General features: G+C 32.4%; 1 protein-coding gene across 1 annotated transcript; it reads left to right on the forward strand.

Annotated features, from left to right (window-relative positions):
- Window positions 1-8,801: 8,801 nt before the first annotated feature.
- Window positions 8,802-9,989, forward strand: LOC111706598 (putative thioredoxin peroxidase). The gene is made up of 3 exons (XM_023479511.1): window positions 8,802-9,141; window positions 9,232-9,377; window positions 9,442-9,989. Exons 1-3 carry the CDS (start codon window positions 8,855-8,857, stop codon window positions 9,852-9,854), a joined length of 846 nt encoding a protein of 281 aa, XP_023335279.1. The 5' UTR covers window positions 8,802-8,854; the 3' UTR covers window positions 9,855-9,989.
- The last annotated feature ends 1,741 nt before the right edge of the window (window positions 9,990-11,730 follow it).

Here is an 11,730-nt window from a genome sequence, read left to right on the forward strand (position 1 = left end):
TCTCTTTCCTCCCAACCCTACTCTGTTCTCTCAACCCTACTCTGTTCTCTCAACCCTACTCTGTTATCTCAACCCTACTCTGTTTTCTCAACCCTACTCTGTTCTCTCAACCATACTCTGTTCTCTCAACCCTACTCTGTTCTCTCAACCCTACTCTGTTCTCCTAACCCTTCTCTGTTTTTCCTACCCTATTATGTTCTCCCAACCCTCACTGTTCTCTCAACCCTACTCTGTTCTCCCAACCCTAACTGTTCTCCCAACCCTACTCTGTTCTCCCAACCCTACTCTGTTCTTCAAACCCTACTCTATTCTCCCAACCCTACTCTGTTCTCCCTGCTCTCCTCCCAAGTACAAATCTTTTCAGTTCTCCCAAGTCCTAACCTAACTCTATCTATCTATCTATCTATCTATCTATCTATCTATCTATCTATCTATCTATCTATCTATCTATCTATCTATATATCTATCTATCTATCTATCTATCTATCTATCTATCTATCTATATATCTATCTATCTATCTATCTATCTATCGATCTATCTATCTATCTATCTATCTATCTATCTATCTATCTATCTATCTATCTATCTATCTATCTATCTATGACCCGATATATATCTATATCTATAAACCTATGCTCTAATCATATTCTAACTGAAATCTTAAACCCTTGCTAAACTTTCCAACATTACCCCTTAGCTGTTAGAACTGGGCAGAAGGGTAAGAGTAGTGGTTGAACATAATGATTAGAAGACCCTAAACTATGAATAATACATGTTCCATGCAAATTATCTGCTACTTCGGATAATCTATGTATACAGGGTGTAGGGGGAGAGGGGGGAGATACAGGGTGTTTATGTTGTGTAGAGGGTAGAGCTTATCCTCAGGTGATACAGGGTGATAATTGATCTTGCTCCTGGCTAATAATATTCTTGATAATTGATGATTAGATCCTGGACACACTTTATCCATCTCCTTCTCTTCTCATAATATAGATTATTAAATTGTGCCGGCTGCAGAAATCTTAGTAGGGGATAGAACAGGATAGAGAGAATAGGTAGGATAGGAGAAGGATATAATAGGTAGGATAGGAGATAAATATCATAGGTAGGATAGGAGAAGGATATCATAGGTAGGATAGGAGTAGGATATCATAGATAAGATAGGAGTAGGATATCATACGTAGGATAAGAGAAGGACATCATAGGTAGGATAGGAGAAGGACATCATAGGTAGGATAGGCGAAGGATATCTATAGGTAGGAAAGGAGTAGGATATCATGGGTAGGATAGGAGTAGGATATCAATAGATAGAATAGGAGTAGGATATCTACAGGTAGGATAGGAGTAGGATATCTATAGGTAGGATATGAGTAGGATATTAAGCATATAATAGAAATAGGATATCTAAAGGTAGGATAGGAGTAGGATATTATTGGTAGGATAGGAATGGGATATCAAAGGTAGCATAGGAGTAGGATATAATTGGTACGATAGGAGTAGAATATCATAGGTAGGATAGGAATAGGATATCATTGGTAGGATTGGAGTAGGATATCATAGGTAGGATAGGAATAGCATATCATTGGTAGGATAGGAGAAGGATATCATAGGTAGGATAGGAATAGGATATCATTGGTAGGATAGGAGTAGGATAGCATAGGTAAGATAGGATTGGGATATCATAGGTAGAATAGAAATAGGGAATTATTGGTAGAATAGGATTATATTATATTTAGATTGAGTAAGGTTGGATAAGAAGAGTAGTATAGAAGTATACAGTATAGTTAGGATGAGAATTTAGTAAGGTTGAATGATATGAATAGGACAGAAGGAGTAGGGTTTGATGGTTAGGATAAAAGCTCTCGGGTTGGATGAGTATTCAGTAAGGTTGGATGAAATGGGCCCATTTCTAGTATGCCGAGTCCATTAGCGCCTGATCCAATCAGGGTTCAGCCATGTGTTTGGTGTCTATTCTGAACCAATAGAAATAGTATGGCGGTAACATCTATCTTTCTATCTATCTCATTATCCAATAAGAGATAACTCCTTATATCATTATATAAAGGGGTATTTGAGCATTTTAGGATTTGATCGAGACATATAAGAGTTCCAACTGATGTTCCTGTAATGATATAAAACTGTGTCAAAATTATACCAAAACATATACATGTGAGATTTGGTATAGGATTCTAAGTTTCAAACAAATCATATTCAGCAAATACACAACTAATCTGAAAACGACGAAGGTTGGATGAGTATTGAGTATAAGGTTGGATGAGTATTGAGTAAGGTCGGATGAGTATTGAGTAAGGTTAGATAAGTATTGAGTAAGGTTGGATGAATGTGAGTAAGGTTTGATGAGTATTGAGTTAGGTTGGAGGAGTATTGAGTAAGGTTGGATGAGTATTGAATAAAGGTGAATGAGTATTGAGTAAGGTTGGATGAGTAATGAGTAAGGTTGGATGAGTATTGAGTAAGGTTGGATGAGTATTGAGTAAGGTTGGATGAGTAATGAGTAAGGTTGGATGAGTATTGAGTAAGGTTGGATGAGTATTGAGTAAGGTTGGATGAGTATTGAGTATAAGGTTGGATGAGTATTAAGTAAGGTTGGATGAGTATTGAGTAAGGTTGGATGAGATGGTTTAATTGTGCAGGATTAATAGCTTCCGCTAGGATTTCAACGAATCCTAAGGAATGCAGGACTGAGTCTGGTTGGAGCTGAAACCTGCATGCGATCTATCAAAACCTTCCTTCCACTCAATCTCAGACGAACCATCTAACTGAAAATGACTTTTTGTATATAGTTTCCGTTGCTGGATATTAAATTGTACCCCCCCCCCCCTATTCTGCTCCTCATTATTGTGAACCTTTAACCCCTCATGTCAATTATGAACCTGTTAAACGTTAAACAAGTTTTCTTTTAAATAACTTCTGATCGTAAGTGACGAATATTTTTGATAAAAATTACTTTTAAAATCAAAAAGCTTGAGAATAAAAAAATCTTTAATATAAGACATCTTAAAAATATGATGCGACACAAATATGAAATTTTGCACGAAAAGAAGCCCATGACTGATTATTAAATGTTGCAAAATCTCGCCAATTTCCTACGCCATTAAATAAATATTAACCGTCATAACCTCTCCCCTCCCCTACTCCTATTTGATCTTCCCATTCCCATTTGGTTCCTATCCTCCTTTACTGACATAAGGAGAATGTACAATGTATGCGAGTTTATTGGTTCGATTTTGTGACCTCGTAGCTCCCCCTAGTTTATATTTTACCGACAAATGTATATATGAAAAATAAATTTATTTTATTGCAAACTCAAATTTTCTAATCCCTATATCTTTGCATTTTGATGGTGTAAAACTTTAATACTTCAAACTTAGATTATTTAATCTAAACCAATTAATAGTTTGAAATATCTAAGGTCTACGACAATGGGTTGCAGAGATATTGGAATTAGAAAATCAGAGTTTGTAGCAAAAACTCATTTCCTTTAATTACTTTAAGTTGACACTTCAACATTTTATCTTATTAAAATTCCATTCTATCATTTATCTATATCTCAGACATTGCAGAGTAAAAATCATCAACACTTTCTTTTTCAATTTTGATTTTAGAAAACGTTTAAACATCGTATTATGGAAATCCCTTTTATTTTATTAACGTACCAAAAAAACTCTAAGATTACAAACGAAATATTTTCTTTATGAATCTATCAGTTTAATCATTTAATCAACGGATTAATTTCCAATTATCTATATTTTATAAAGCCAAAAATATAATAGCATTATTTTGATATGATTAAATAAAAAAAAATAAAAAATAAAATAATTAACGGATTGAAGAATTAATTAATGAATGAATTAGCGGATTATTTATGCTTGTTAACTTCATTAAAACTGGACCTTATGCAGTTCTGCTAAATTCCATATTATCCTCGCTTGTCAGTTTCAGAACTCAAAACTCAAGAAGCTTTCAAAATAAATCTCCCATCCCCTTCATTGATTTAGAAATCATATAACATGGAGATTCTTTCCAAAAATAGAAATAAATATTGTTTTACAATTTTTTCCATATTCAAATTGTTTGCATATATTCCGCTCTCTTCCTTGTTCTTTGGAAACAGTTAATCCAAGATTCAGCCATTTATATAATTCGTTCCTAAACATATTATAGTTCCTGATTTAACTAATTCATTCCTAAACATATTATAGTTCCTAATTTAACTAATTCGTTCCTAAACATATTATAGTTCCTGATTTAACTAATTCGTTTCTGAACATATTATAGTTCCTGATTTAACTAATTCGTTCCTAAACATATTATAGTTTCTGATTTAACAAATTCGTTCCTAAACATATTATAGTTCCTGATTTAACTAATTCGTTCCTAAACAGATTTTAGTTCCTGATTTAACTAATTCGTTCCTAAACATATTATAGTTCCTGATTTAACTAATTCGTTCCTAAACATATTATAGTTCCTGATTTAACTAATTCGTTCCTAAACATATTATAGTTCCAGATTTAACTAATTCGTTCCTAAACATTCATAAACAGATTGTTTATCCTAATTTAAGTAATTCGTAACTAAACATTCATAAACAGATAATACATAGCTCTAATTTATCTAATGTGTTCCTAAATATTCCTGAACAGATTATAGTTCCTAACTTATATAATTTGTTCCTAAAAATTCCTTAACAGATTATATTTCCTAATTTATTTAATTTGTTCCTTAACATTCATAAACAGATTATAGTTCCTATTTTATCTCACTTGTTCCTTAACATTCATAAACAGATTATAGTTCCTAATTTATCTAATGTGTTCCTAAATATGTATTCCTGAAACAGATTATAGTTCCTAATTTATTATAATGTGTTCCAAAATTTTTTTAAAAACAAATATAGTTCCTAATTTATCTAAATTGTTTCTAAACATTTATAAACAAATAATAGTTTCTAATAGTTTCTATGGAAACAAATTCACATTTTACAGAAACGAGCAATAAGTTTGATTGATAACTCAAAATCCAAGTCTCATAGTGATCCTCTTTTCCTTAAGTATAAGATTCTAAAGATTAATGATCTGGTAGACTTTAACCAAGCAATATAAATGTGCAAATAAACTTCTTCCTGCATCTTTTGAAACTTTGAAAAATCTCTTAACTATCAACTTGACATTCTCAATATGAGCTCATTACAGTATTTACCATCAAGCTCTCTTCTTAGGATTTGGAATAACCTGCCTCTTGACTTAAAAAGTACATTCAAAAATAGACTACTAAATTCTCTTTTTGAAAATTACATTACAATGTGTTATAAACCGAATGGCTATTCATGTAAAACTAATTAGATATGTTTTAATATGCTTTGATATTTGTTGTGTACATGTCAGAAAATTACTTTAAACTCTAGTTATTCTAACAAATGTATGAACTATTTGGGATGAGATAAAATCGCACCCTGATCTCTAATAGTTCTCCTTAAATCTATTTGGAAAGTAATGGTTAAAGATCCACATCTAAAGGATGTATTCAAAAACCCTCCTATGGTTGCCTACAGGCAACCCAGAAACTCATCATTGCAGAGCCTCCTTGTAAAAACAAAACTCCCAAAGGAAACAAGGTCCAGGAGAACCCTAGTAGGAATGAAAAAATGTAACAGATATGGGTGTAACACTTGCCCTTTCCTACACACCACAGAGAAGGTAAAAAGTTCAAGATCAAACTTTGCTGTAAAAATAAAAACTCTTGAGTCTTGTGAAAGTTACAATGTGGTTTACTGTATATCTTGCAACAAACCTAGTTGCCACAATATACAATATATTGGAGAAACAGGAAGGAGATTAGCTGATAGGTTTAGACCACCCATCCCCCAACCCTTAATTCAATGAACATTTCTTTCAGTTTTGACAATACCACCATTCTTTAAGGTTGACCATAATTTTTACACTTTTCAAAAAAAAATTTTCATTCCACTTTTAAAAAATCCTCCTCCCCTAATTTGCTTACTTTTTTATAAATTTCTAGATAGTATTTGTTACATTATCTTTATTTTTAATTTGTAATAATTTTGGTCATTTTCTGTAGGACTGATGAGGATATGAAATATATAGGAATTAATTTCCAAACCCGAGTTTTTCTACCTGTGAGAGTGAAACCTTTTTTTTGCCAGTTTGGACAATTTACATAAATCTATTTAATTGAAATATTTTGTTATCAATATTGAAATTAGATGGAAAAAATAATCAAAACAGTCAAGAGCTCTTTTCCATCTAATTGCTTTATACTTGTACTGTTAAAATAATCATCAATTTGTAATTGTAAACTCGTTCTGTACACAGATACATGTATTTTAGCAATAAACTTTATCTATCTATTTATCAAAGGAATTGAGTCATTGTCACATACTCTGATTTCTTAATCCCTTTAGCTCTACAAATCAACGTTGTAGACCTTAGATATTTCAAACTATGAATTCTGATGGATCAAATAATCAAAGTTTGAAATATTACTGGTTTACGCTATCTGGTTTTAGAGATATAGGTATTAGAAAATTGGGATTTGTGGCAAAGAGTCAATTCCTTTGTTCCTAAATATTCATAAACAGATTATAGTTTCTATTTGATTGTCCCTAAATATTCTTATACAAAATATAGTTCCTAATTTATCCAATTGGTTCCTAAATATTCTTATACAGAGGCTCAGAGTATACATAGTTCCTAACTTGCATCGCCTGCTGAAAGTTAATTCAAAGACATTAGGTTGAAAAATACAGACTCCTGAAAAAAATAAGAAGGAAAACCATAGCTCTTCTCTTAACATATACAAAATATTGTCAATAGCAGATTAAAAGATTTAATAATAATATTAGTATTAATATTAAGTAATCGTCATAAACTGATTAGTTTTTAGAAAAAGATAAAAAGTCCAATTAACAAATAATTTCCAGAATCTTGCGAAATCTTTATTCTTTTTTTCCCCTGAATTAATAATATTTCGTTTAGTTTTTCTTAAACAAACTTTAATATTAATTTTTAATCTCATCTTCTTTCAATTTTTTATCGCCCTCACTCCCCCACCCCACATCCTACCGCTACCCTCCTATTCCTATGTATAATACTAGCCTTAGAGGGCGCTTCGCGCCCATCTTCTAAATTAATTGTGAACATGTTCTCTTTCTGTACATCGTAAAACAAAACAAAAATAATTCGCGGATTTTCACAAAAAATTTCGTGGATTTTTAAAATTTTCAAAAATTTAATGAAGATCGAATTTTGATGGAGACAAATATTTGAAATTTTAATCGTTCATAAACCTTTCCTGGGGTCCTAGATGTCCCACAAAAAATTTGGGCCCGATTGGTTCAGCCGTTTTGACGTTTATTGGATACAAACAAACAGACAGACAAACAAACAGACAGACAAGCCAAATTTATATATAGATATACATGATTTCATAAGATTGAATTTTATGCAAAAAAATCAGGATTCCCAGAAATTTATCGAAGATAAATAAGATTGCACTTGTCGGGTTGAATTACAACCTTCAACTTATAAAACACAGGATTTACATTAATTCGAAAAACAAATTTATTTTTCAGATTTATTTTAATATACTAAAATATTTTTTAAACTATCCAAGTCATACTTTCCATAGGCAAAAAACATATAAAAAAATGAAATATTTTTATTTTCGTAAGGTTATTGAATTTTACAAAATTTACATGTTATAATTACATATTAAACATATTAAAATGAGAATCTTACCATCACCTAGCTCCCCCTCCCCCTCCATCTTTCCTTCTTTCCTCCCTTTCATAGCAATTATCCCCCCTCCCCCCACCTCCTCCTCCTTTCGATGGCCATAATGATCTGACCCCCTTCGCTCCATACCTTTCCTACGCAGGCTAAATAACAAGATAAGGACGCTGGAAAACATTAAATCTTCACCAATTAATTTGTTTGTTTTACTTTAATGTGTTTACGTTCATTTACTTACAAACATTCATATGTTCTGATGTATAATATATTCAACATATATAACTCGGGGAGCTTTGCACCTTTATAGATTAAAAACTTTTTGTTTTGCAAATATGAAACATGTTAACCTTTTATGCTTTCTTAAAACTAACTTCTAAAATCAAAAAGAGAGATCTTTTGAAATGTTTGTAACTTAACATCTTATTGTTAAAAACATTTTTAATTGGGTCTCTATTGTCTGAAACAGCGGTTCGGAATAACTGTAAAACTGAACCCCTTTGAAACCGTTTTTGACGAGGATGATAAACAAGGATGAGAAAGAGGAAAAGAAAGCTGGGATCTATTGTCTAAAACCATCTGGTTTCAATCCGAACCGGAGAGTAATCTGGGTTCTCACACGATTTATCCGTTCTTCATCAAGTTTGACACATGGAGAAACAGAATTGTGACTGGTTTACAAGTATAAGCCGACGTTAAAAAGCTTATTCTGTGATTTTATGTTTTATAACCCACGCGTACCATAGGATTAAAATATATTAAAAAAATGATAAGTAAAGATACGGATGTTTAATCATATCCATTACATTTTATATCATTACTTTTCTGAAAAGAATATTTAATTTAATCCTCTATGAAAAAAAGTGTTCAAAAGAATAATTATTATTCAAAAATTATAAGGATTCCGTTTTAGAAGGTAAAAAACAAATTTTAATAAAGATTAAACTTATACTGCTGAAAAAATGAATTATTTATATGAAATCAGTGAAAGGAAAATAAATATTTCAGCGTTGAAAAGAATTGAAATGCGCCAATTGTTTTTTCAAATTCCGCAATTTCTAGTTTGATTATTTCTTGAAAGATGATTCAAGCTAAGATAGAATCTTTTAGCATACCTAAAGTTGTAGATACATCAGGAAATGTCAGAAGCATTGATATAAAAGACTATCGCAATAAATATGTTGTCTTTCTAACATTTACTGCAGCCTTCCACGATATCTCCACGTTTGAATTGATCGAGTTCTCCAAAGCTGCCGAATCATTTAAGAACGAGAATGCAGTTCTTCTGGGCATATGCAGAGAAACCACCAATGCTATTCAAGACTGGATGGCCAGTATTCCTGTCGAGTTTCCTGGAATCGCAGCAGAGTAAGTTTTTAAATTAATATATCAAGATTTAATTACTCCGCGCCATTAAATCTTAGAATGCATTATTTTTAAAAAATACCATTTCTTCAGATTCAGTATTGTTTCTGATTTAGCCGCACAAGGATTAATCTTTAAGCTGGAAGGAACAGCAGAGATCGGATATCCAGGACCTATGACTTGTATCTTGGATAAGACAGGATCTGTTCGACATGTGACCGAGGTTTCATCAATCATAGGTAATACCTGTTTATTTTAAAAAATTTATCTTTTTAATAAATTTTAAAATAAATGAATAATTAGGACGAAGTGTGGATGAAACACTCCGTATTGTCCAGGCTTTAAAGCTAGTGGATGAATATGGAGGTTCAGCTTTAGCTCCTGGAGACTGGAGGGTCGGAGAACCGTACATTTGGAATACAAGACCTGGAGTAGATACGTTCTACGCTGCAAGAGCAGGACTTAAATCCAATGTATTCTCCAAAATAGTCAGAATGGTTCAATCCTTCTTTAAGCAAGGTCAAGAAGAAGAGGTTTTGAAAAACAATCCTGAGAACTCGAAGCCAGACTCTACTCCAAATACGCATGAGGTTGAGAAGCCTTCAAGGTTCAGAGCTGTCTCTCAAACTAAGAGCGGAGATGTTGCTCCGAAGATCAAAACTGAAATCAAACCTGCAAGTTCTGGCGATGAAGTCAAGTTTATTGATATCTATTAAGTTTCGGTTTTTAACCTTTATTTCAAAATATGAAACTTATCGTATAAATATTGTTAAACAGTGTTGCGGAATTCAGATGAAAAAACTTTAACAAATCCTTATCCATATACATTCAAAATAAAACATACGTTTTCATATTGTTATTGTTTTTTGTTAACATGACATTTTCTAATTATTCTCTGAAAAAAGACCTGTAATATGGATTTAATTAATTTCAGATAGATATTACAGAGTAAGCAGAAATAAGTGTTGATTAAAGTGAAATCAAATCCTACAATTATTGCGTAACCTTTCTTTGTGTTTCTACTTATATCGTTAATGAGCTGTAATTGTTCTACAGGGTGAGACTTCAGAGAGGACTGTACGAAAGTTATTCAGTCTTTTTTTCTTACATGTTTCTTTCTAAGTAAAATTATTAAGTATAATATCATTTAATTAAGAGCATTCCAGAAAACAGTATCACAAAGTAAAACTTATATTTGGTTCAAGTATTGTTTTTTGGTTTCTTTAGTACGCGCCGTATATGCAGAGCTAGTTAAAACAAGTATTTAAGTATCTGTTCTCACTATTTTCTACAGTTTGTATTTTATTTGAGAAATGTTTACACGCAGGTTTAGACAATACCTTGTCCACTAAAATGCAACAAAAGCGTGAAAAGTAACAATGCTTGAAACTGCTCTCTATTCAGTGTAGTGTATTGATTCAAGTATTGTCACCTAGATACTTTAGGAAGATAGAAAAAAACACGATTTTAATGCTCGCTAATTTTTACACATTTATAAATTTAGAAACACGAGATGAGAAAGCAAATTCTGAAGTTCAAGTTCATTTTTTAAAGCTTCCCTATGAAAACGGTTTTAAACACCTGGACTATGAAAGCACTGTTCAGTTTACCTATCCTATACCTTTTCCAGAAGTCTAAAATGAACCCTAGGATCCCCCCCCCCCTTGTTAAATCCCTAGTTTCCCTTAAAATACCTAAAATCTCCAAAATACCTAAAAAACTCCCCTGATTCTAATATTCGCTAAAATTCTTATTTTTTATTGAACTTACTGTAGTCGTAATTTCAAGTGATCCTCCATTTTCAAGTGTTGAAGATAACGTTTTTTTTTTAACTTCACAAGTGTTTAATTATAATATTTTCACCATTATTTTTCAGCAAAAAATGCGCATGCAACGTTTGTATAGAAGCTACGAATGGAAATAACATTGATATCTAATTCATACTTGGTATAACTTTTAAAGATGCCGATCACTATAGTTTCGGTAGAAGTAAATATTTCCATTTACTGATAGCGCCGATATAAGGATTCATAACTCTGATTGGATAATGAGCTAGATAGAAAGCTAAATGATACCTTCATACAATTTCTATTGGTTTAGAATAGACAACAAACACATGACTGAACCCTGATTGGATCAGGCGCTAATGGACTCGGCATACAGGGGTCCGATGTGAATCGGATATTTACAGTCCCTTTAAACTTTGAAAAATCCACTTGAGAGTTCCAACACAGAACCTTGTGTTCTGATAATATTGTTTTGTAATCTAGATTGTGTTGTGTCAGGTTGGAACTAAATCTAATTAACTCCGACACCAGGGATAGATAGAGAGAAGTATAGGAGGGATAGATAGAGAGAAGTATAGGAGGGTAGGTGGAGAGAAGTATAGGAGGATAGATAGAGATAAGCATAGGAGGGTAGGTGGAGAGAAGTATAGGAGAGTAGGTAGAGAGAAGTATAGCAGGGTAGGTAGAGAGAAGTATGGGAGGGTAGGTAGAGAGAAGAATAGCAGGGTAGGTAGAGAGAAGTATAGGAGGGTAGGTAGAGAGAAGTATAGGAGGGTAGGTAGAGAGAAGTATAGGAGGGTAGGTA

Source organism: Eurytemora carolleeae, unplaced genomic scaffold (genome assembly GCF_000591075.1).
Source record: "Eurytemora carolleeae unplaced genomic scaffold, Eaff_2.0 scaffold740, whole genome shotgun sequence".
In the NCBI taxonomy this organism is placed as follows: Eukaryota; Metazoa; Arthropoda; class Copepoda; order Calanoida; family Temoridae; genus Eurytemora; species Eurytemora carolleeae.

Coding starts and splice junctions, on each gene's coding strand:
- LOC111706598 (XM_023479511.1), top strand. CDS start 8,855: ATGATTCAAGCTAAGATAGAATCTTTTAGCATACCTAAAGTTGTAGAT. Junction 9,142..9,231: donor TTTCCTGGAATCGCAGCAGA/GTAAGTTTTTAA, acceptor CCATTTCTTCAG/ATTCAGTATTGTTTCTGATT. Junction 9,378..9,441: donor CGAGGTTTCATCAATCATAG/GTAATACCTGTT, acceptor ATGAATAATTAG/GACGAAGTGTGGATGAAACA.